The sequence below is a fragment of the Otolemur garnettii genome, unplaced genomic scaffold, assembly GCF_000181295.1.
Source record: "Otolemur garnettii isolate 467f Iridium unplaced genomic scaffold, OtoGar3 scaffold00010, whole genome shotgun sequence".
Taxonomy (NCBI): Eukaryota; Metazoa; Chordata; class Mammalia; order Primates; family Galagidae; genus Otolemur; species Otolemur garnettii.
The window spans coordinates 14,226,054-14,251,789 of record NW_003852405.1 but is presented as its reverse complement, the minus strand read 5'-3'; the positions used below and the strand labels follow the sequence as shown (position 1 = coordinate 14,251,789).

General features: G+C 42.8%; 1 protein-coding gene across 1 annotated transcript in view; it reads right to left on the bottom strand.

Annotated features, from left to right (window-relative positions):
- Window positions 1-23,082, bottom strand: part of ALG14 (ALG14, UDP-N-acetylglucosaminyltransferase subunit) — a 95,060-nt gene extending 71,978 nt beyond the window's left edge. Inside the window, exons 1-2 of the mRNA XM_023509836.1 lie at window positions 22,930-23,082; window positions 17,024-17,175 (exon numbers count right to left, since the gene is read on the bottom strand). Of these exons, the coding sequence (XP_023365604.1) occupies window positions 17,024-17,175; window positions 22,930-23,065 (288 nt within the window). The 5' untranslated portion in view covers window positions 23,066-23,082. The remainder of the gene's footprint in view (window positions 1-17,023; window positions 17,176-22,929) is intronic.
- Between the last annotated feature and the right edge of the window lie 2,654 nt (window positions 23,083-25,736).

The window sequence follows — 25,736 nt, the reverse complement described above, 5'->3', positions numbered from 1 at the left end:
CAGAGTAAGACTTTGTTATTTTTTTTCTTTGAGACAGAGCCTCAAGCTGTCACCCTGGGTCAAGTGCCATGACGTCACAGCTCACAGCAACCTCCAACTGCTGGGCTCAAGCGATTCTCCTGCCTCCACCTCCCAAGTAGCTGGGACTACAGGCGTCCGCCATAACACCCAGCTATTTTTGGTTGCAGCCGTCATTGTTGTTTGGTAGGCCAGGCTGCACTGGAACCCGCCAGCTCAGGTATATGTGGCTGGTGCCTTAGCTGCTTGTGCCATAGGCACCGAGCCAAGACTGTCTTAAAAACAAAAACAAAAACAAAAACAAAAAGCAAACAACAAACAAAAATAAAATGCACATATACATCGGTCCTACTCTAAAAATATAACTATTTTAAGCCGCTATTTGTAATCTATACTGTATAAACCAAAACAAAATCCTGCAGATCCAATTATATAATTTACAAACACATCTTTTAGAATTGTGTAGGAATGTGGAAGACAGACAACAAATGCATTAAATTTTGAAGACACAGCAAGTTGTACAATCTCAGTTCACTGTGTGAAGTTAGCACCCCACCTTGTGGAAAACAGTAGGTGGTATAAAGTGGAAGACTAGTTTTATTTTAGAGGTACTAGTTCACAAATCCTGCAATATACACACCAGTTTTTACACAAACCAAAACTGCAACCCCCTCAAATTCAAACCAAAAGAATCCTGATTTATTACAGTAAGAGCAAAATGATTGTGCTTCCAAAATAAAAGTATACTAGCCTCACAATACTGGTGCTTATGGTATGTGTTTGGGTTACTTTTTTTTTTTTTTTGAGACACAGTCTCACTTTGTCACCCTTGGTAGAATGCCATGCTATCACTATAGCTTGCAGCAACTTCAAACTCTTGGCTCAAGTGATCCTCTTGCCTCAGCCTCCTGAGTAGCTGGGACTATAGGTGCCAGGCACAACACCCAGCTATTTTTAGAGATGGAGTCTTACTCTTGCTCAGGCTAGTCTTGAACTCCTGAGCTAAGCAATCCACCCCTATCGGCTTATGTTAGCATTACAGGCGTGAGCCATGGTGTCAAGCCTGGGTTATTTCTTTAGAAAATAAATGTTTCATATCAGCAGGTTATTACTTCTATGGGGGCTTTTATTTCTTCTCAGCTCTGTTTTCTAAAAAATAGCTATTTTCTAAATGTACCTTCTAATTGTCTCCTAAAGATTACAGAAAAATATTCAAGGACAAAAACAAAAACACATACCCATACAACCTTAAAAATATTAGACCCTTAAATTCTTTCTGCAAATGAAAATACTAAAGATGATCTCAGGTTTCTAAAATAGAAATAATTTCTTGTCTTGCAATTTAACAAATTCTTTTCCTATCTCTTATCATGATTCTTGTCAAAACACATCCTCCGTTTGTCTTTTTTTTTTTTTTACAGAGCCTCAAGCTGTCCCCCTGGGTAGAGTGCTGTGGCATTACAGCTCACAGCAACCTCCAACTCCTGGGCTCAAGCCAGTCTCCTACCTCAGCCTCCCAAGTAGCTGGGACCACAGGCGCCCGCCACAACGCCCGGCTATTTTTTGGTTGCAGCCGTCATTGTTGTTTGGCGGGTCCAGGCTGGGGATTCGAACCCGCCACCTTAGGTGTACGTGGCTGGCGCCTTAGCCAGTTGAGTTATAGGCGCCGAGCCTCCTCCATTTGTCTTAACACGCCCTGCACCTCCCAACTTTGATTTTTCCCATGCTGTCCTCTCCCTTTCATATTCCCTATGCTTTTGGAGAAGGCCCCACCCCACCCCAATACTCTACCCCACAAAAATCTCGTCTTACTCGGCATTCAAAGCATTCGTCGTCCTTTGCTTTTTTAAATATCAAAGTTATATTTGAGATACATACATTAGAAATCATAAGTATATTCGCACACAAGGTTTTAAAGTTCCTATGGTCCTCAGTGTGGCCAAACCTCTGAGGTTACTTGCTAACTACATTTCTTTCTTGGAGTTCTCTGCCCCCTAGCTCACTCCTGACTGGCTGCTCTCTAAACCTGCTTAGGAGGTCTTCACTCTGAAACTCCCTTCACTGTTATCCTGAGAATTCTCTTTGCTTCTATTCCGGGTAGGGCCCAGGCCCTTGGAACTCGAGTCCCCTCTTTTGGCAGGGCACAGCCTCTGGGAAAGGGTATCTGGGAATCAGTTTGAGACTGTGCTCCACTGTTGCTCTGAATGCCATGTGGACCCCCAATGTGACTCTTTTTTTCACTCTTTCTAGACCTTTTTGGTATCTTCTCTTTATCCTAGTCCTGGAATTATAGATCACGTATTTTGTCACTGTAGTTTCACTGAGCTGAGGATAGTCCTTTCAGTCTGGAGGTCATGTCCTTGTAGCTTTGGAAATTTTCCTTGGGTCATCATTTTGTTTTGTTTTGAACTATTCCCCTGTTGCTTTGTTCTTTCTGGATAGTGGACCTCCTGTGTCCATTTTGATTGTTTAATTTTCTTATTTTTCTGCATTGGTTTTACCTTTTTCTTATGCTTTATGTTTTTATCTTTTGAGTTCTTCCATTTGTTCTCCTTTTATTGAATTTTTTTCATTCCTGCAATCAAAATCTTAGTAGCCTAGAGTCTTTCTTGTTCTGAGTTTAAATAAACAGATCTCAATGCTTTTTAAAGGACATATGCCCCTCATTTCTCTGAAAATAACTGTCTTCTTTTAAGACCCCTCTTCTGCCACTCTCCTCTCTTTCACTTTTCTCTGATTTCTTTCTCCAAAGTTCCTTTCACTCAGTGTTATTAATAGTTCTGGCTTCTCTCATTTTTGAGGCTTTCCTCACATGTCTGATAATCTGTGGATACTGGTTCAAACCCCTGGTTCCCAAGAGGGAGATCTGGAGACATTGTGGGATGAGTGACTGGTGGTGGGGGTGGAAGAAGAGCCAGCCTCTAGTGAGGACAGGGATGCTGTTGACCATCCCACAACACACAGGACACTTCCCCCACAGCAAAGATTTAGCTGCTCCAAAACCTTAATAGTGACAAGGTTAACAGGCCTTGGTTCATGCTAAAGAATTGAGGGATTAAAAAGCAGACTGGAAGCTCTGCGTGCTGGGTGGGGCTTATCAACGGAAGGGTAAAAGATAGTCAGGGCCTGACCTAAGTGTTAGGATCTATAGCTCTGTTCTCTTGGGCAAAGCCATTTCTTTAAAGCTAATCTTCAATTTCCTGCCTGAAGGATAGAAATGTAGCACTCTGGGAACTGATCCAGGAAGAGGAACTAGGTGGCAGGACAGGGGAGGTATTCATTCTTCTGAAGCTCCCTGTTTTCAGGGCAGTATTTCAGCCCAATCCTCAATCTGGCTTGGTGTTTCAAAGCCAAAACGTATTCAGTTCCACCTCTCTAGGGGTTAAACCTCTGGTTTTCCATTGCATAGGACAGGGAGACTAGGGGTCTAACTGCTCTGTAAGCAAACTTCAACCAAAAGGCCTGTTTTCAGCCCCATGCTATACCCAGGCTTCAGAAGTTCCTAAAGCTGTTATTAGCTTTTTTCACTAGCACTGTCCAGTGACAGTTTTGGTTACTAAGTCTTCAGGTTCCCAGTATTTTAGCTCTTTTCTGTCTGACCACACCAACAACTTCTTGAGGCAAAGAGGCACTTCCTTTCCTTACTTGTATTTCTTATAAAACATATATAATTTTTGCACACAGAAACTGCTCAATCAATATCCACGTTTGGTTTCAAAAAGGATTTTGCTTTAGAGAAGGCAAAGCTTCTAGTGAGATATCCTACCCATCTCAGACAAAGAAGAGCATCTGAAACCAGTATGTCAGCCCTGCAGCCTCAGCAAGGTGTGCTCAACAGTCTTTTTTTTTTTTTTTGAGACAGAGCCTCAAGCTGTTGTCCTGGGTAGAGTGCTGTAGCATCACACCTCACAGCAACCTCCAACTCCTGGGCTCAAGCGATTCTCCTGCCTCCACCTCCCAAGTAGCTGGAACTACAGGAGCCCACCACAACCCCTGGCTATGTTTTAGTTGCAGCCATCATTGTTGTTTGGCGGGCCAGGCTGGATTGGAACCCGCCAGCTCGGGTGCATGTGGCTGGCGCCTTAGCCACTTGAGCCTCAACAGTCTTTAAATAAGAACATTCCTCAGATGTAAAGACTAGGCTAAACCCATACAAAGCCTTTGAAAATTCTTAAGAAAGGAAAATCATGCTGAGTATGGTGGCTTACATCTGTAATCCTAGCACTCTGGGAGGCTGAAGCAGGAGGATCGCTTGAGCTCAGGAGTTCAAGACCAGCCAGAGCAAGGGTGAGATCCCCATCTCTACTAAAAATAGAAAAATTAGCAGATGTAGCGACAGATGCCTGTAGTTCTAGCTACTTGGGAGGCTGAAGCAGGAGGACTGCTAGCACCCAGAAGTTTCAGGTTGCTGTGGGCTTGGCTGACCCCATGGCACTGTAGCCTGGGGAATGAAGCAAGACTATCTCAAAAAAAGGGGGGGGGAATCATCTGTAGCAATAATATATGATGTTCTCCAAAAGAGAAATAGAGACAACCCCTCCCCATTAGCCCACTCCAGATTAGCCTGTAATATGCATTAGAAATCCCTCTATCCTGGTTCCAAAGCTCAGCCCTCTACTGCCTCTCTGAGCAGCAGTGCAGTCAATGTTCAGCAGTGCACTGCCATCTGGTGGCAGCATGAGGGGATGACACCGACACGGACTAGGGAAGAAGCAGAGGAAAGGACAAAAAAAGTCCTTGGACACATGGAGGGACTCTCCAGGACCATTCCTAAAGCCTGAAGGACTGTTTTGGGGAGGGAAAGAAAGCAGAAGGAAAGGGAGGGCAAAGGTAAAAAGAAGAGAGACAAGAAGGAAAGAGGGAAGAGAGAGGAGAAAGAAGAGGGAGGTTGGGGGAAGAGAAGAGAGCGAGAGATTTTGAAAACAAGTGTGCAGGACTTAGGAAATGGTTTTGAATCAATGCAAGGAGGGCCTGGGAAGTCCCTTTAAATCCCGGGGGTTTTCCAGCTTCTTCCAACCAAGGGAGAGGCTGCTGATTCATTTGGAGGGTATGAAACATTTTAAAGACACTTGGTGACAGGAATGCCCCACTTCCAGACTTCCCAGGGTCAGTGATGGCAACTCTGTTCTCACGGTGGTTCACATTAAAAGCTTTGACATCGTGTGTGGCTCTTCTCTTTATTTCACATCCCATATCCAATGTATCAGGAAATTCTGTTAACTACTTTCAAACAAATACCTGATTTTAGAGAATGATGATGCCTCTAATTGGCTTTTGGCTCCAAATACACCCTTTCATATTAAAGAAACCAATGAAAATGTTGAAATAATGGGTTATTTGTGCAAAGCATTGTTTTAGGAAGCTAAAGGTGAGCAGCAACAGATACGGATATGAATGTGCTGCAGAGAAGAGGACGAGCATCCAAAGAAACAGTAGCTTATGTTGGGTTTGCACGTAATGGGCCATTCAGTATTGCTGGCGTCAGTAAATTACTGGAAGATATGAATAGAGAGCACAGGTTTTATATAATGACCAGAAAACAACAGCTTGGAATGTCTATTACATTAGTTTCTAACTTCGACATTTATACACCACGTGTATTTCAGAACGGGAATTCAGTTGACAGGCTGACACAACGCTGTGGTGAGAAAGAGGTGGCATGGCCTCTAATGTCAGCAAGTCATTTAACCTCAGCTTCTTTGTTTTTTTAACTTTTTTCCTAATCAAAGTGAAACCCACATTTATTGTAGAAAATGCAGAAATTTATGAAAATGCTTGAAGAATGAATATAAGTACAGAAATATTTAACACGGGATTTAGTGAGAAACTGAAAACAACAGTAAGGAAATGGTGTATTAATACTATAGTTTACAATCATTTATAAGCACAAAACAGACCGAATGTACCAACATGGAAATGAAAAAATCAAGTTGTAGACAACATACAGGATGTGATTTATAAACTAGCCATACCTAGCTCCCTCTAAAAAATTCCTCAACACTATACACATATACATGGTTACAAGTATATGTGTACATGTAATTCATTATACTTGGTTATATGTGCATAAGTAACCGGAGGGGAAACAAGCACTGGTGCCCTGATTTCAGCATTCTACAACTCATCCATGTAACAAGAACTCTTGTACTCCCAATATTTTGAAATAAAAATTTATATATAAGCACTGGCGGAATATAACTCAAGCTGGTACAGTGGTTACTTCTACAGAGTAGAACTGGGGTACTGACAGGGAATTTCTAATTTTTACTTTACATACTTCTTTACTGTCCAAAGTTTTTAAATTAAGAAAAAATTAAAATAAAATTTGGAAAGAATAAAAAGAGTAAAGAAACAAAAAATAACGCCTCACAATCCTGCCGCAGTTAATTCTGGGGTATACTCAATAGAGATTTGCTGAAATATCCACTAAACAAGCGTCTTGTACAGAATGACATCCATTTAATATTTTTTAAATGAATGGAACAAATAACCTCTCATGGAAAACGTTATAAGCTGAATTACAGAGTAGTGGGAAATTAAGTAACCTGAAAGTAAAGATTTGCTCTAATTTTTTTTTTTTTTTGAGACAGAGTCTCAAGCTGTCCCCCTGGGTAGAGTACTGTGGCATCACAGCTCACAGCAACCTCCACCTCCTGGGCTCAAGCGAGTCTCCTGCCTCAGCCTCCCAAGTAGCTGGGACCATAGGCACCCGCACAATGCCCGGCTATTTTTTTTTGGTTGCAGCCATCATTGTTGTTGGGTGGGTCTCGGCTGGATTCGAACCCGCCACCTTAGGTGTATGTGGCTGGAGCCTTAGCCACTTGAGCCACAGATGCCGAGCCAGATTTGCTCTAATTTTTAATTCTTTGTATCAGTTTTTTGCAACTTCTATTGTTTTATATGTGAAAAAAGTCTACTCAGGAATATTTAAAAGCAGTTTAAATATGTTTTATTCAAGTGTCACTTTTTTGTTTACTGATGGAATCTAAAAAGGGCAAATCATGTTCTAACAGAAGTTACCAGGAGTAAAAATTAGTTGTCCAGGGAGGTAGTTAAGAGACAGGGCTCAGATTCAGAAGCAAATGAGAGAGTGAAGTAAAATCCACAGGGCAATACCACGAGCCTCACTTCCTTCCATGCCTTGTAGGGGGGGATGTCCCCGCTGAAACACAACCTAACAAGGAGACCATTGCTCTCCAAGAAGAAAGCTCTGGGTTCAGTTTTCATTTACCTTCATACAGCAGGGGATGCTGGTGCTATTTGGAAAGGTTACTATCCAATTTTTGCTGTAAGATATTACTTGACTACTCTTTACTTTAGAACTAATCCCAGTGGAAATTACTTTTTCTTTAGAAGTCTTTTCAGGATTTTTTCATGTAAGCAATTTCACAGCCAAATGTTCCTTCCTTTCTTTCTTTTATTGGCTCTGCTCTCTGTTCTTCACCTTTCTAATCTCAATGTCTCATAAAAAGAGAAAACCTACTCAGAGAAACATAGGCCAATGTATACCAAAAGTAATGATTTCTTTTTACGCATAGATTTATAAATAAGGTGAATTATGTACCTAAAATATTAAATACCATTAAAAATATACTTAATCAAAGAAATAAGTAATTTGAAGAAGTTTCTGCCACAAAGATAAGCCACTTCTAACATTCGATTAATAAAATTAGTTTAAAAGTTAGCTTAAAATCTGCTGTATATTTAAATCTACAATAAATAAATATCAACATTTAAATTTTTTCCTATGAACTAGCAAAAATATTTAGAAATCTAGTGAATGATTCTGTATCAGAATACGTTATAAACCAAATGACAGAAAATTCCTATGTTACTTGTGTAACTCTAAGTGATTAATAATTTTGTTTTCTCTTGACTTCTGATTTCTGGGAAGGTCTTTTTTGTGTTTCTGGAAGAGCAAGCCTGTGTAGAAGATGTGGGTTTTGGCTTCTCACCAGGACTGTGTGTGAATCGATGCACTTTTATCACTGAAGTGCTTGAAGCATTACGGATGACATCCTCTGCCCAAGCACAAAGTACAGCTGCTGTTAATGCTTTGAAATGGCACAGACTTTCTGGTTCACTTAAGAAATCAGAAAAAATTAAATTATAGAGAAACAGTTTAAGGCCTATAACCACGGAAGTACTATCTATACCTAGGAAATTGTAGCTGGCACAGTAACATCAGGGGAAAAAAAAAGTGAAAGAGGAAAATTAGGGGAGGAAGCCATGCTATTTACACAGCTGGTTCAAAACAGGCATCCATATAGAGCGTGTATCAAAACTCTGACTTTAATCAGAAAATGAATTTGACTTGGGTTCTCAAAAAATAGCAATATAAACTAATTTGAGGCCAGGCGTAGTGGCCTATAATCCTTGCACTCTGGAAGGTAGAGGCAGGAGGACTGCTGGGGCTCAGGAGCCTGGGCAACAGTGAGACTCTGTCTCAAACAAAGGAAAAAAAAAAAAAAAGAAGAAGAAAGAAAGGAAAAAATCAATTAACTTGAAAATCTCTCCTTCTATAAACAAGTTATAGCTACAAGAAAATATTATTTTATTTGAACTGGGAAGAAGGAAAGAGAAGTCCCTACTTGCCAAAAACAAGAAGAAAATGAAAAGGGAGAAGACAGCCTGTAGCACTTCAGTTTGAGGAAGAAAATACAGCTGGGCCAGAGATCTAGGGGCGGGGGTTGTAGTGTCCCCAAAGGTGTAGGAAGGGAAGCCTCAACAGAGGAAGGGACAGAGAGCTGACACTTCCACAGCTGTGGAAAAAGTTAGAAGGCCATAGGGCCTCGTTCTTAAGTCCTTTTCTATGTTTTATTAATCAATCTCTGGGTATTGTCACCAAGTTTCTTATTTTAAGTACTAAAACACAGATGTCTCCAAAATTTATATTCCAGACTAGACCTCTCTCCTGAACCTTAGACACATAGATCCAACTGTATTCTCTGCATCTTCACTTGCATGTTTACAGACACCACATTTTACCTTCCTGCTCCCCCCATAATCTTCCCCATGAGACTACGAGACAACTTCAGTTTTCCAGTGGCTCAGGCCAAAAGCCTGGTCACCTTCCATTCCTCCTACTTCTCTCAGACTCCACAATTTATCTGCCAGCAAATACTATTAGCTCCACCTTCAAACTATACCCAGACTAGTCCCCATGGTATCCACTGTTGCCATCCTGGTTGAGTCACACTGATCACTCGTGTGGATCACTGCAATAGCCTTGAAACTCCTCTCTGAGCTTTGCCCTTCTCTGCTTCTGTTTATTAAGCTGCCAAAGGCATCCTACCAGATTATGCCTCTCCTAATCTAAAATCTCTCAGTGGCTCCCCATTTCACTCACTGAAAAAACTCAAAACCTAACAAAGGACTACAAGGTCTTAAAATATCTGACCTCTGTGACCTCATGTTCCACATGATTCTCTGGGCTTCCTCCACTTTGGCTACACTGACCCCTCACTTGTCATGCTTGTACCACAAGCCCAGCCGCACCTCAGGGCTGCCTTTGCAGTCACTGCTTTCTCTCTAAGAATTTTCTTCCCCAAGATGGCTTAATACCCCACTTCTCTCAGGTCATTGTTCAAATGCCACCTTTCCTGGTCATCCTACCTAAAATTCATCTACATATGATCCTCCCAAACTCCCTATTTATTCTCTTGCCTTATTTTATTCCACTTAACAAGATTTTACTGACACATAATTTTTACTCAATGATCTTCTTTATGGGACAGGAGTGATGGCTCACGCCTATAATCCCAGCACTCTGGGAGGTTGAGATGGGTGGATCACCTGAGCTCCCCAGTTCGAGACCAGCCTGAGCCAGAGCAAGATCTCATCTCTAAAAATAGCTGGGCTGGCAGGTGCCTGTAGTCCCAGCTGCTGGGGAGGCTGAGGCAAGAGAATCGCTTGAGCCCAAGAGTTTGAGGTTACTGTGAGCTATGACACCACAGCACTCTACTGAGGGCCACAAAGTGAGACAATGTCTCAAAAAAAATAAATGTAAAGAATTCATCACTGGGCAGTGCCTGCAGCTCAGTGAGTAGGGTGCTGGCCCCACATACTGAGGGTGGTGGGTTCGAACCCGGCCCCAGCCAAACTGCAACAAAAAAATAGCTGGGTGTTGTGGTGGGCACCTGTAGTCCCAGCTACTTGGGAGGCTGAGGTAAGAGAATCGCCTAAGTCTAAGAGCTGGAGGTTCCTGTGAGCTGTGATGCCATGGCACTCTACTGAGGGCAACAAAGTGAGACTCTGTCTCTTAAAAAAAAAAAAAAAAGAATTTATCACTTATGGACATTGCATAAAAGAACTCATAGAAGATATACTTCAAATCCAAAGGAAGGGGTAGGATACAATAAGTAAGGGTAAGCCAAGAAAATGCTATATAGGCCAGGTGTGGTGGCTCACTCCTATAATCCTAGCACTTTGGGAAGCTAAGAAGGAAGGATCACTTGAGGCCAGGAGTTTGAGAACAGCCTGAGCAACAAAGTGAGACTCCATCTCTATAAAAAAGAAAAAAAAAAGAAAAATTAGCTGAGTGTAGTGACACAAATCTATAGTCTTAGCTACTTGGGAGCTTCTAGCATGCTTATGGTTTCATGCCTTACATTTAAGTCTTTTACCCATCTTGAATTAACTTGTGTGAGTGGTGAGAGATATAGACCTTGTTTCATTCTTCTGCATGTGGCTATCCAATGCTCCCAGCACCGATCATTGAATAGGGCTTCTTTTCCCCAGTGTATATTGGTGCCTGCTTTGTCAAAGATCAGTTGGCTATATGAGGATGGTTTTGTATCTGTGTTCTCTGTTCTATTTCGCTGGTCTATGTTTCTATTTTTGTGCCAATACTAAGCTGTTCCTCATTAGGTTAAGTTCACATTTTATGTTTTTCTCTTTCAAAACTGTAGGATAATTACCAATAAGCCACCAACCTCTTTCCCGCCCAAAATAAGAGCTGGGGAGTATGTAGGTGGCAGAAAAATTGGATTGGAAAGGGCTAAGATGACTAAAGATGGGGCCCCAATCCCTTCTGGCTTGTAAAGTCTCAGTTGAGAAGTCTGCATTTAGCCTGATGGGTTTCCCTTTGTAAGTTATTTAACGTTTTCACCCATGGCTCAAAGTGAGTCTGATGACTATGTGTCTTGACGTGCCTCAGTGATTGCCTCTTTGCAATGAATTACCTGAGTGTTTGTTGAGTATCTTATACCTAGATGCCTAAATTTCTATCAAGATCAGGTTAAGTTTTCCTAAGTTATGCCCTCAAATAAGTTTTCCAGCTCTTGTGAATTTTCTTCTTTACTCTCAGGGATACCTATGATTCTTATATTTGGCTCTTTAATATAATCCCATATTTCTTGTAGGCTTTGTTCACTCCTCTTAATTCTTTTTTCTTTATTTCTGACTAATTGAAAAGAGTTATCTTCAAGCTCTAAAATTCTTTCTTTTGCCTGGTCTAGCCTATTATTAAAACTTTCCACTGAGTTCAGTATTTCCTTAAATACATTTTTCATTCCAGAAGTCTGTTTTAAATATGTCAATGTCTTTGGTGAATTTTTTATTCATTACCTGGATTGTTTTTCTGGTTTGAATTGGCTTTCCATTTTCTCTTGGATTTCATTGAGCATCCTTACAATCCATATGTAGCATTCTTTATCTGTGATTTCAATATTTTTATTTGGTTGGTATCCATCACTAGACAGTTGGTGTTCCCTTTTGAGGCTGTCCTTTTCCTCTGCTATTTCATACTTCTGGAATTCTTTTGCTGATTCCCTGTCATCTGGGGCAGTTGTTTTTATTTTTGGATTTCCTTTTGTTTACACAGGAATGCTTATAAGAAAGTGTCTGTGGCATATGTTGGGTAACAACTTTTGGCTTTGCTTGTGGGTGCTCTGGTGGTGATCTAGGTTCTGAATGGATGCCTTGGTTATAGATTTCCTTAGTGTGGCGGTTTTCTCAATTGCTAGTTGTTCAGAGTCTATAGCAGTGATGAGCTATGTATGTGGCTGGATTCCCTATCTCTCTTTGAATGAGGGAGGATGGAGGTCTTTGAAATCCTTTCTCTTTCCCTAGTCCTGTGGTCTTCTTAACAGTGTGAATTATATTGGCACACCCAGTAATCGCTGAGACACAACGTGGTACTTGTGTGTAAGAATCAATCACACCCTATATGACTGAGTCAGTAAATGCTGTAAGGGGCTGTGCAAATTCACCTCCCTGTGAGTGGGTGGCACTTGGAACAAGCTGGAGCATTATTTTGGTACCTGTGACCAGCTGTAGCCTCTCAGGAGAAGCACTCAAATTCCCTAGGTGGTGGGTAAAGCCCTGGAACTTCCAGATGGATCCTTACTCTCCACCACAGCAGGGTTGGGGAGTAAGGCTGAGAATGGTTGTGTTAGGTGAGCTTGCCCTCCGGTTCCACAGAAACTGATAATGTAACTGTTTCAGTGGGGGTCAAAGGTCTGCTCCTAGCTTCTTGGGAAAGCTGCCAGGGAGGGGCTGAAGTGGTCCCATCTATACAGAATGTCTGCTTATGGAGGCAGGACCATCTTAGATTAATAATCTGCTGTCAGGAGTGGGTTTTGCTCTTTTCCCCTCCCCACCTCCAGTCTCCCTCCAGCATCTGCCAGCAGGCAGGAGCTTAAACTAGCTGAGTTCCCCATGATGGCACTGCCAGTATGAAGCTTCTCTGTCCAGGATCCTTCAATGGACTGAGGGGAAGGCCTTATGGGGGCAGGGGTACACCACATAGTGCTGCAGATGGGACTCACACTGTGCTCTTTTCAGTTTTGCCCATGCAGATTCTCTCACTTCCCAAGATTAATTCATAAATCTTCCCTCTGTGCTTAGGGGCTAGGGGATCTGGCCTGCAGGCCTGTTCCTTGGTCCCCAAAGATCAATGCCTGTCCATGCATTGATTGTGGGGTGATCAAGCAGGTTTGATGTCCCTCTGCTCTGAGGAATGCCCTGCTCTGATGGAGCAGCCAGGCAAACTGCACCAGGGAGGGCCAGTGAGCATAGAGCTCACAGTCTGAGCACCCTTAGTTCTCTGCATGTCCAGGAGGAAAGGTTTAAGCCCATCTCTCTGTGGAAGCCCTGGTGGGGTATATGCACCAATGGGGGGCGAGGGCACCCATAAGCAGCTTCTGAGAGCCTTGGTTCAATCATCTATCTCAGCAGCCATGGGCATGGGAGGGGAAGACAAGGAAAAGAATCTTGATAAAGGAAAGCTAGCACTCTGGTCATCTCTGTCCTCTCTGGAAGATAGCCTGCTCAGAATGTCTAGGCTCTGGGGTCATACAGATGCCCCAGGAGCCACTTCCCCCCCTGTGATTCCCAGTCTGGACCAGAGTTGGGAAGGTCTGTGTGGGAATGAGCAAGACAAAAACTAAGGGGCTGAATTCCCCTGAGGAGGACAAAGGCACATGGTGGGTGGAGAAGCAATATGGTGCCTGCTATGTTGGCTCGGGTCTGTGGTGATGGAAGTATCTGAATGGGGCTGGAAAACTGGTGCTTTGTCCTCAAAAGCTCTCAGTTTCATGGTTCACTGGCACAAGCAGCTTTTGGACTCATGAGGGTAAAAAGGCTCTCCAGCAGCTCAGGGGCCCACTGACTGCTAGGGATGTGGGAGAGGGAGAAAAAACTGTCCCACCTCCCCTTTTCACTGAACTCCAAGCTTCTGGGGGGGGTTGTCCTCTGCTGATAATCTTGCTCCTCTTGTTCTGCTGCACTACTTTCCATGGAATCTCTTGTAGGTTCTGGCACTTTTTCCTTAGAATTATACCAAATCTATGATTGTTTTTTCTTTTTCATCTAAAACATTTCCTTCTTTCTGAGATGATCTGGCAGCTGGTATCACTGGTTAGCAATCTTATCTCTTCCAGGTCCCCAAATCACTGGCTCTCTTATCAATGTGAATATAATCCAATTGTGATACACAGGAAATAATAATCTTTCAAATGTTTTAGTAAACTATGAAATAATTCAGCAAATAAACAATATATATGGCGACAGACCCAGAGGAATATAACTTGAAAAAGATATATTTTCAGAAGGCAGGGCGAAGGCCACATACACCAGAGCTGGAGGGTTCGAATCCAGCCTAGGCCTGCCAAACAACGACGACAACTACAACCAAAAAATAGCCGGGCATTGTGGTGGGCACCTGTAGTCCCAGCTACTTGGCAGACTGAGGCAAGAGAAACGCTTAAGCCCAAGAGTGTGAGATTGCTGTTAGCTATGACACTATGGCACTCTACCCAGGGCGACATAGTAAGACTCTGTCTCCAAAAAAAAACCTTTAATGACACAGTGAGAAAAAACGGGCTTTTTTTTTTTTTTTAAATAGGCACACTAATAATTGGGTAAAACCAAAGATACCTGTTTCTTATATTAAGAAAACAGTAAGAATTTTGTGATTATTTTGCCCTTTATACTGGTATCTTATTTTTCACCATTATTTTCTCCAAATTCTCCACAAGTTCTCCAATACACTCTCAGACAAGATGTTAACTGACATTTTTAGTCTCCGATACCTTGGATGAAAATTCCCAGGGCACTGTTTTCTCACTCAGTTTTTGAATTGGAAAAGAATACACAAAAGAGGCTATGTGGGAGAAGCATGGGCTTTGGAGGGGACATGTAGAGGTAAATTACACATATTTTGGGGTACTGTGGTTAATTATTTACACCTCTGAGCCTCAATGTTCTCATTTGTAAAATAAGGATTGTATTATTTGTTTCACAATTATTGAAAGGAACAAAAAAAAAAAAGAAGAAAAATTATTGAAAGGAACAATCACTGGATATGCAATGGTCTCTACTATTTTTTTCCTTTTACACCTGCTGAAAGAAAAAATTTATTTTGCTTTATATATCCAATAGGCTTTCAATGTAAATAGGTCTGTACCAAGCTGAAAAGTGTCCCTCCAAAACTCATGTCCACCGGGAACCTGTGAGTTTGACCTTATTGAGAAATAGGATCTTTGCAGATGCAATCAAGTTAAGACGAGGTCCTTTTGAATTAGACTGGGCCCTAAATCCTATGACTGGTGTTTCTCATGAGAAAGACATGTGAAGAGAAAGATATAGAAAAGGCCCATGTGATGATGGAGGCAGAGGAGGCAAGTTACACGTAAGCCAAGGAATGCCGAGCATTGCCACTAGAAGCCAGGAAGAGGCAGGGAATGATTCTTCCTGTGACACTTTGATTTCAGATTTCTATCCTCCAGAACGGTGAAACAATACATTTATATTGTTTTAAGCCACCCAGTTTATGGCATTTTGCTATAGCAGCCTTGGAAAACTAATATAGTATTGATTCCTAAAGCAGAAATGGAAATATTTTGGCTTATCCTCCATATAGAAAAAAAGTATCACGCATTTTGCTGTGGCTAAATGATATCAAGCAGATTCATGTTCTAATCTTGTTTGCCATAGAGTTTCCTAAAATACATTTTAATGGGTGTGTTAGTCATGAATCATGTTTATAAGTGACAAAAACTCATCTCAAATGGGCTTAAAAAATGGGTGTGTAAGGCCAGGCGTGGTGGCTCATGCTTGTAATCCTAGCATTCTGTGAGGCTGAGGTAGGTGGATTGCCTGAGCTCAGGAGTTTGAGACCAGCCTGAACCAGAGTGAGACCCCATCTCTAAAAATAGCTGGGTGTTGTGGTGGGTGCCTATAGTCCCAGCTACTTGGGAAGCTGAGGCAAGAGGATCACTTGAGCCCAAGAGCTTCAGGTTGCTGTGAGCTGTGTTGCCACAGCACTCTACCAAGGGTGACATAGTGAGACTCTTGTCTCAAAAAAAAAAAAAATGTGTGCAGTATGTGGTAGAGGTGGAAACAAGGTGGGTGGCACCTGTGACTCAAGGAGTAAGGTGCCAGCCCCATTTGCCAGAGGTGGTGGCTTCAAACCCAGCCCTGGCCAAAAAAACCCCAAGGTGAGTGGGGGAGGGATTATGTTAGTGGATCCTGATTTCCAAGGCAGGATCTGTCCTAATGTAACAGATCTTCTAGCTAGAGCAGCGGTTTTAACGACCGCTATTCCTGTCACGACCCACAGGAACTGTATTAAGGGTCCGTGGCACTAGGAAGGTTGAGAACCACTGCTCTAGAGCCACTGAGGGCATGGCTCTCCTGGTTTCTGTTTCCTGTATATTAACTTCACTCCTCTATCTATAGACTATATTTATCTAATAGGTAAAAATATGACTGCCTGCAACTCCCGGGTTTTACCTTTTTTAGAATTTACCTCCAAAAAGAGAATGACTACATTATTTGGATCTCTAAGTCCAAAAAGCCCAGGAAAAGATTTTGATTGGCCTGAGTAGGGTCAGCTGTCCACTCCTTTCTTTCTTTCTTTTTTTTTTTTTTTCAGTTAGCTATCCACTCTTGAACTCTCGAATGCGGCCTCGTGGCTGGGCAGTCCCCAGAGATAGGGATAATGCAGACAGTCTACACAAGAAATGGCTCTAGATTCCTTCCTTAATAAAGAAGTAGTTTTATATAAAAAAAAAAAACAACTCCAAATTCTAACTAAAATGCTAAAATGAAGTGAGCAACCAAGGAAAGAGAAGTAATTTTAAAGGCAGATACAAATATGATTTGGAAAGTAAGACTCAGTTGTAGACAAATCAAACTATCAATAAATACAATACATTGACAGCTTTCTTAAAAAGACAATAAGCATATGAACTGGATGCTTGTGTTATGTATGTAAGTTAAATATTGATAAAGTAATTTTTACAGTTGGAATTCAATGAAAAACTGTTTTCTCTATTTAAAAGAATAAACATATGAAAAATTAAGCAACTACTTTTTAGTTAGAAGAATTAATTTATAGGAATTCTTATCTTTTGGTAGCAAAGGACATACATTTCATCACCAGCAAACGTTTGACTGCCTCTCGTAGATAGGGCACTGACGTGCCATGAGATTCTTTCCAGAGACAACTAAACTCAATGAACAATTTGTTACTTTCTTAGAAATAGAAATGATTACTTACCCTGTTACTAGGCTTTCTCTCAGCTTGATATAGTTCAAAACCATTTATTTTATTGGTACTCATTTTATCAGTGTCAGCAATGACGTAATGTCGAGGTGAGTAGGCACTGGACAAGTACTCAAGTAGCCTCAGGATCTCTGTGGTGTGCCCACCTAGAAAAAACATCACAAGTCCTAAGATTAAGAAATTCACAATGGGGCGGTGCCTGTGGTTCAGTGAGTAGGACGCCAGCCCCATATACTGAGGGTGGTGGGTTCAAACCTGGGCCCCGGCCAAACTACAACAAAAAAATAGCAGGGCATTGTGGCAGGTGCTTGTAGTGCCAGCTACTCAGGAGGCTGAGGCAAGAGAATCGCCTAAGCCCAAGAGCTGGAGGTTGCTGTGAAGTGTGACGCCACAGCACTCTACCGAGGGTGATAAAGTGAGACTCTGTCCCTAAAAAAAAAAAAAAGAAAAAAATTCACAATGGACATATCCATGTGAACGTGTTATATAGATGTCATAATTTTATGCAAGGGAAGGACCACTGTGATTGTCTACTTCTCAAAAGACACAAGGAACATCTGGAAACGATAATCTATCCCCTTTATAGATACTACTTTTATAATGGGGAGAAGATAATAAATCTATAAAAACAAAATCAGTAGTAGTAGTGGGTCCTGAGGAAGGTACAAAGAAGTATAAGACACAGCTCCTGTTATTAAGAAGACAGGTGGGAAAGGGGCAAGACACACATACATAAAGAGGATAAAAGACAGCAAGAAAAATGAAAATGGGGGGGGAGCTCAGTGCCCATAGCTTAGTGGTTAGGGTGCTGGCCACATACATGGGGGCTGATGGGTTTGAACCTAGCCCGGGCTTGCTGAACAACAATGACGACAACAACAACAAAAAAAACCAGGCATTGTGGAGGGCACCTGGTTATTTCCCAGCCACTTGGGAAGCTGAGGCAAGAGAATGGCTTAATCCCAAGAGTTTGAGGTTGCCGTGAGCTGTGACGCCATAGCACTCTACCGAGGGTAACTCTACATGGTAAGACTGTCTCCCCCACCAAAAAAAAAGAAAGAAAGAAAAGAAAATGTGGGGGTAAAGCAAATGGTTATGAAAAATCAATACCCTAAGAGTAGGGAAGATCCCTGGTGAGGCTGAGATGCCATGAGAAGTAAAGATAACAGACAGGAGCAGGGAGGCCCCTGGGTGCAGTGAGGATTGTCAGGGCATGAGATGGTAAAATCTGAGACACATTCAAGGGATGGTGGGAGTACTAGGAAGAAATGTTAGGGTGGGCTGGGCACCTGTAGCTCAGTGGTTAGGGTGCTGGCCACATGCATGGTGGGTTTGAACCTGGCCTGGGTCTGCTAAACAAAAAACAGTAGGTGAGCACTGTGGCAGGCGCCTGCTACTAAGTAGTCCCAGCTACTAAGGAGGTGGTACGGTAAGAGAATCACTTGAGTCCAAGAATTTGAGGTTGCTGTGAGCTATGACCCCACAGCACTCTACCAAGGGTGACATAGTAAGACTCTGTCTCAATAAAATAAAAAGAAAAAGAAAAAAAGAAATGTTAGGGCAAAGTAAGGTCAGGGAAGTAGGATGGGAAATGGGTAGCCAGTCACTGAAGGTCACTGAAGACTTCTGTGCGGAGAAGCGAGGTAGGAATGAGCAATAATAGCAGGACTTGGGTCTCCCTAACAAAGACTTCTTGGTCCTCACTGTAACCACAGCACCTAACAGAGGTCTCAGCACACTGATAGGTCTTCAAATATTTCCCAGCTTCCCCAATAAATCTGTGTATGGTTTTTAAAGTCCTACAATCTCCAAAATGTTAATGCTTTGATTTCAAAAGCACAAATTAAAAAACCAGCTATGTTTACTGAGGTTTCCTCCTCAAGCTTACAATCAAACTCTTTACCAAAGAGCCATTTATCGCACCCATTTCAGTTTCATTTCACAGCTCTTTGCTCCAGTCAGGTTCACATCTTTATATTGTCCACATTCTCCCTTTACCTTTGATCATGTTGTGTCCCCTACCTAGAAAGCCTCTCCTACCTCACCTTCCTTATTGGAAGAAAGAGCTTTTTACTAGTGATCCATGAACACTCAGAAAGACAATCAAACAAATTAAGGATGTCTTTCCCCCAACACACACACACTTTATAGTAGAATGGGAAGGAATTCTTTCTCTATTCCTGAAGGAATTATACATAGAAAGAAATGTAGCATAGATTTACAGGAATTAAAAATCATATGTTTTCTTTATGACTTGTCACCCATCTTCTTAACTGGGGCCTGTAATTTACACAACTGGCTTATACTCATTTCAGCATTTTTAGTTTTGGCCTTTAACAAATGTGGTGGCTTGCAAAATAAGTACTTATTTTTATAGCTGGAGCAATTAAGAATAAAACCTAATATCCAGGACATTTTCTCCTACAATTAAAATTTCATTATATGTATTTTTAACAATCTTTTTCTTTCCCAAAAAGGGAGTTAAAATCAAAATGGATTCACCTGTTGACAAAAATGAAGCCAGGAAGGACATGAAGGAGGGTTCACATGCATGCACACTTGCCTAGCAACAAGAAATATTGAAAAAGATCATACCAAAACCATGATCTTGCACAAAGACTACTTCGACTTTACACAAAAAATACTCTGGCAAGAACATCTGCCCAGCAACTAACTGTCCAATCCTGGACTGACATCACCCTTATTATTGATCTTTGTAGCCAAGGCTAATTGTTTCAAAACTTATGTAACCCTTGGCGGTGCCTGTGGCTCAAAGGAGTAGGGTGCCGGCCCCATATGCGGGAGGTGGCGGGTTCAAACCCAGCCCCCAAAACTGCAACCCCCCCCCCCAAACTTATGTAACCCTCCTCAATTTACCTTTAAAAATTCTTGTCTTTCCTTGACTCCCTGAATATGCCCATAGCTTACTCTGGTGAGAGTATTTCACAATGCAGTGCTGACTCTTGAATAAAATATTCTCTTTGGAGAATCTGTTTGTTTTTAGATTGATAATACATTCACAGAAAATTTAATCTTGTTACTGAAAAAAGTCATTAAAATAATGGACTTTGTCTTCCATTTTATTTTTATTAAGATCTATCTGGGGGAGAATAAAATTCTCTTAGTTCTACTTTAAAACATATCCAGGTGGTGGCGCCTGTAGCTCAAGTGGCTAAGGCGCCAGCCATATACACCAGAGCTGGTGGCTTCGAATCCAGCCTGGGCCTGCCAAACAATGACAACTACAACCAAAAAATGGCCGGGCATTGTGGCGGGCGCCTGTAATTCCAGCTACTTGGGAGGCTGAGTCAAAAGAATTGCTTAAGCCCAGGAGTTTGAGGTTGCTGTGAGCTGTGATGACCCGGCACTCTATCCAGGGCAATAGCTTGAGGCTCTGATTCAAAAAAAAAAAAAAAAAAATCAGGCCAGGCACAGTGTCTCATACCTGTAATCCTAGCACTCTGGGAGGCTGATTTGGATGGATTGCCTGAGCTCATAGGTTCGAGACCAGACTGAGCAAGAGCAATATCCCTGTCTCTAAAAATATAGCCAGGCATTGTGGTGGGCACTTGTAGCCCCAGCTACTTTGGGGGCTTGAGCACAGGAGTTTGAGGTTGCTGTGAGCTATGATGCCACAGCATCTACTGAGGGTGACAAAGTGAGACTATCTCTTAAAAAAAGAAACAAAAGCAGGCGGTGCCTGTGGCTCAGTGAGTAGGGCATCAGCCCCATATACCAAGGGTGGTGGGTTCAAACCCAGTCCCGGCCAAACTGCAACAAAAAAATAGCCAGGCATTGTGGCAGGTGCCTGTAGTCCCAGCTACTCGGGAGGCTGAGGCAAGACAATCACCTAAGCTCATGAGTTGGGGGTTGCTATGAGCTGTGACATCACAGCACTCTACTGAGGGTGATAAAGTGAGACTCTGTCTCTAAAAAGAAACAAAAGCAAAAACATATCCAGCACCTAGTCACTTCTCATCACCTCCTTTTCTACCACCCTGCTCCAAGCCAATATTACCTCTCATAAGGATTATGAGCATAACTACCTGGTCTGTTCTGTTCCCCTTCAGTCTATCTCAACACAGAATCCAGTGTGATACTATTAGAAAGAGTCGATCAAATTATTTACCCCCAATAGCTTCAAGTCACATGAGAATACAATGCTTCATGTGATCTGACCCACAGCTGTACTCCTCTTGGGCTTTATCTCCTGCTTTCTCCTCCTTACTCAGTCTATTCCGGCCATCCTGGCTCTTTCCTGTTGGATATCTGCCACCCCTCTCCCAGGGAGGTGTCTTTAAAATGCAATCCCCTTCCCCACATCATAGTATTTAACACTATAATTTACTATGCAGTCTATATATTTGTTTTTTACTCTCCCCCACACCGGCCCCACTAGAAGAACTTTTTTTTTCTTTTGAGACAGAGTCTCACTATGTCGCTGTCAGTGGAGTGTCGTTGTGTCACAGCTCACAGCAACCTCAAACTCTTGGGCTTAAGTAATTCTCTTGCCTCAGCCCCCCAAGTAGCTGGGCTACAGGTGCCTGCCACAACGCCTGACTATATTTTGTTGCAGTTGTCATTGTTGTTTAGCAGGCCCAGGCCAGGTTCGAACCACCAGCCTTGGTGTATGTGGCTGGCACCATAACTACTGTGCAACGGGTGCCGAGCCTGGCAAGACCTTTTGTTCATTTTAGTACCGTACCTGCAGTGCCTAGAAAATAGTAGACCCTCCTCTTACTGAATGGATGAATGACAGACAATTTGATATTAAATCTAAAAATTTTCTAAGGAGATCGTATTGTGTTTCAAAGAAAATGAGTAGTTTTAATGGATGGTCTTTGAACACAAGTGGTTGACTTAATAGGTTTTTATGGAACCTAAAGATTGAATGTTGCTTTGTCTTCAAGGCAAGACTGAAAACAACTTCTTCCTCTTCCAAATTTTGGGCATGAACAATTAAACCAGTGTTTTTTAACCTTTTTATCTCATGGCACACTTAGTTAAACTTCCATGGTATGTTTACATTATGTTGATAAAAAAAAAAAATAGTTGGGCGGCACCTGTAGCCCAGTGGTTAGGGCGCCAGCCACATACACGGAGGCTGGCGGGTTCTAACCGGCCGGGGCCAGCTAAAACAATGACAACTACAAAAAAAAAAAAAAAAAAAAAAAAAAAAAAAATAGCCGGGCGTTGTGGCAGGCACCTGTAGTCTCAGCTACCTGGAAGGCTGAGGCAAGAGAATCGCTTAAGCCCAAGAGTTCGAGGTGGCTGTGAGCTGTGACGCCACTGCACTGTACCCAGGGCGACAAAGTGAGGCTCTGTCTCAAAAAATAAATATAAATAAATAAATAAACAAAAGAAAAATATACGCTAGAGGCCGGGCGTGGTGGCCAACACTGGGAGGCCGAGGCAGGCAGATCGCCTCAGTTCACAGGTTCGAGACCAGCCTGAGCTAGAGCGAGATCCCCGTCTTCAATAGCTGGGCGTTGTGGCGGGCGCCTGCAGTCCCATCTACTCGGGAAGCTGAGGCAAGAGAATCGCTTGAGCCCAGGAGTCTGAGGTTGCTGTGAGCTATGACGCCACTGTGCTCTACGGGGATGACAAAAGGAGACTCTGTCTCAAAAAAAAAAAAAAGAAAGAAAGAAAAATATACGCTACAGAGCGGCTTAATTACTGACAATGGTGAGTTACCTAACTCGTCATTAAAAGATGCCTGGGCTGCGTCAGCAAGCCAGCATTTTGCCCTAGCTGGGCTGACCGGTTCCGTCAACGCAGAAAAACTACGACTCTCATCTTGCAACGCTGCAAGAAGCGCTAAGGAGACCAGGGAAGAGGCGCGGTGCACGCTGGGGTTTGTAGTGACCCCCGAGCCCGACCCTTAACGCCTTGATACTTACCCGACCCAGCCACCACCAAGAGACTGACAGACTGCCGGGAAGAAACGTCCTGGGTACGAAGCACCATCCATAATCGCAGGACTAGAACCACCGCCACAGCTCCCGCTCCTGCAGCTAGCATGAGGAGATACACCATTTGAGGAGATGGCGCATGCGTGCTGTTCCCTGGAACCTGCAGCGGAAGAGCGGTCAAAGTTCACCACCACATGCGCCGGAAGACTCGAAGGAGGAGGGGCGCCTCCTGGTGGGCGGGGCTTACCGGACTGGGCGGAGTTAAGAGCTGAGGGCGGGGCCTGGGCTCCGTGGCAACACCTGGCTGCTCTGCAGTATGTGACGCTGCTGCAGTCGCAGCTGAAATTCGGGAAGTTAAGCTCTGGAGGAGTTTGATTTCCGCCGGATATGAGGCCAGGACCCCCTGAGCGCCCTTAAAGGCCCCGAAGCTTCCCATTAGGAGGTGTTCCAGCTCTTCCAACTTTGTGAATTCCTCCTGATGCTAATGGCATACGTCACTCTTTTTCTTTCTTTTAATACGAAGGGAAATGTTTCTGTTGCACAGACATTACTCAAAGTGTTTTCCAGTAAAAAGTATCCTTGGGGAAAAACTGAACGTAAGGCCCTCAAACAAAAACTCCCTCTTTCATGTTTTTTGACTTTTCTAGGCGTTTCCACAACTCCCAACAGTATGACCAGAATAGTTGCAGGTGATCAATTTATGCCATGTTCCTGAGGGACGTGGGAGCTCAGAGGCTCAAGGCAGTGGGGTAGAGAAGGCTGCACCTAACATTCAGTTAATTTTACCCTAGAGCATTCCCAGCTTGTTGTTCATGTCCTCAGCCAAGACGATGATCTGCCAACATGTTCTTTTATCCCAATTTTACCACTATTATTATTATTTTTTTTTTTTTGAGACAAAGTCTCGCTGCTGGAGTGCAGAGGCAGGATCACAGCTCACTGCAGCCTCAAACTCCTCAACTCAAGCAGTCTTCCTGCTTCAGCCTCCCACATGGCTGGAATTGGACCACATGTGGCCCAATTTTGCTTACTATTGTGTTTAAATAATCCACATTACAGTAATGTAAAAGTACTAAGATTAAGGAAGCCCCTTCACTCCAAATCCAATTTGCCTTAGGTCCATTACAGGCCTGTAGGTTATATAGAACAGGTATACAGATGAGTGAACAGATTCGGATTCAGATCTGCTTCCCAAAGAGGAGCAGTGTCAGTCACAGAATTACAAACCAGAAATCCTAACTCCCGATGCATGGGAGTACTACATCTTGTATTCCTTCACTAAATTCAAACTTGCCTGATCATCATTCTTACCTGGAGCCTAGAATGTGTTTTTAAAAGTGCAGACTCCTGGGTTCCACTAGAGAACTACTGAATCAGAATCTCTAGGGAAAGCACCCCAGGATCTGCTTATATAACCAGTGTTGTCAATTCTGATCAGGTCGCAGATTTGGGAGACTTTGTGGGTACATCATTACCTGGCTCTTGAGTCTCACATCACCTTCCAAATTCAGTCTTCCATTATATCCTTTTAATTCTACATTCTCACACTGAGTCCATAAGTGGATATTATTTCTCTCTTTACAAATAAAGAAGTAGATTTCATAAAAAATTAATTTGCTGCTCGGCGTTGATGCTCAGCGGTTAGGGAGCCAGCCACATATACACCAGGGCTGGTGGGTTTGAACCAGCCTGGGTTTGCTAAATAAATCAACAACAACAACAACAAAAATAAAAATAGCTGGGCATTGTGGTGGGCACCTCTCTAGTAGGCATCCCACCTAGTAGGGAGACTGAGGCAAGAGAATTGCTTAAGCCCAAGAGTTTCAGATTGCTGTGAGCTATGATGGTACAGCACTCTACAGAGGGTGACAAAGTGAGACTGTCTCAAAAAGAAAAAAAGATTAATTTGCCTAAGGTTACTTATCTAGTAAGTGGTGGAGAAGCTTACTAGTTTTGGACTTAGTAGTCAATGTCTCTCAAATTTGGATGGAATCAGAATCATCTGGGCTTACAGACGCATAGCTGGAAATCCAGAGGTATGCCCTCTGGTTTAGTATGAAAAATGGCTCAAAAATGTTACAAAAGATATCATTTTCTTTTATCCGCCCATTCCTAGCAATGGCTTCACCCTAAGAATTTTTCTTCTCTGATAGAATCAGATGTACCTGCCCAGGTGAGGCTAACCTGCCCAGGAAGAATTAACCAACCCAGGAAGAATTGAGTGTATGTCCCTCCCAGGTGGTAGATGGACCAATCCTTGTCTCTCTAGCCCTTTAAATCCTCCCTCCACCATTACCCACATGTGGATTTCTTCCTGGTTGGAGAGCCGACTTCATCTGCACCCAGGTGGAATAAAGCCATTTTAATTGTACAAACCCAGCCTCCAACTTCCTTTCATCTGGCACCTTGGGATAGTCTTTTATCTTTGACTCAGTAACCTTTCACCCTCATACTTACAAAGAGAAATCAATGGGGCCGGGCTCAGTGGCTCATGCCTGTTATTCTAGCACTCTGGGAGTCCAAGGCGGGTGGATTGCCTGAGCTCACAGGTTCAAGACCAGCCTGAGCCAGAATGAGACACTGAGGCTGGAGGGTTCAAACCAGGACCAGGCCAGCTAAGAGGACAACAACTGCAACAAGAACAACAAGAAAAATAGCTGGGCTTTGTGGCGGGTGCCTGTAGTCCCAGCTACTTGAAGGCTGAGGCAAGAGCATCACTTGAGCCCAAGAGTTTGAGGTTGCTGTGAGCTGTGATGCCACAACACTCTACCAAGGACAACAAAGTGAGACTTTGT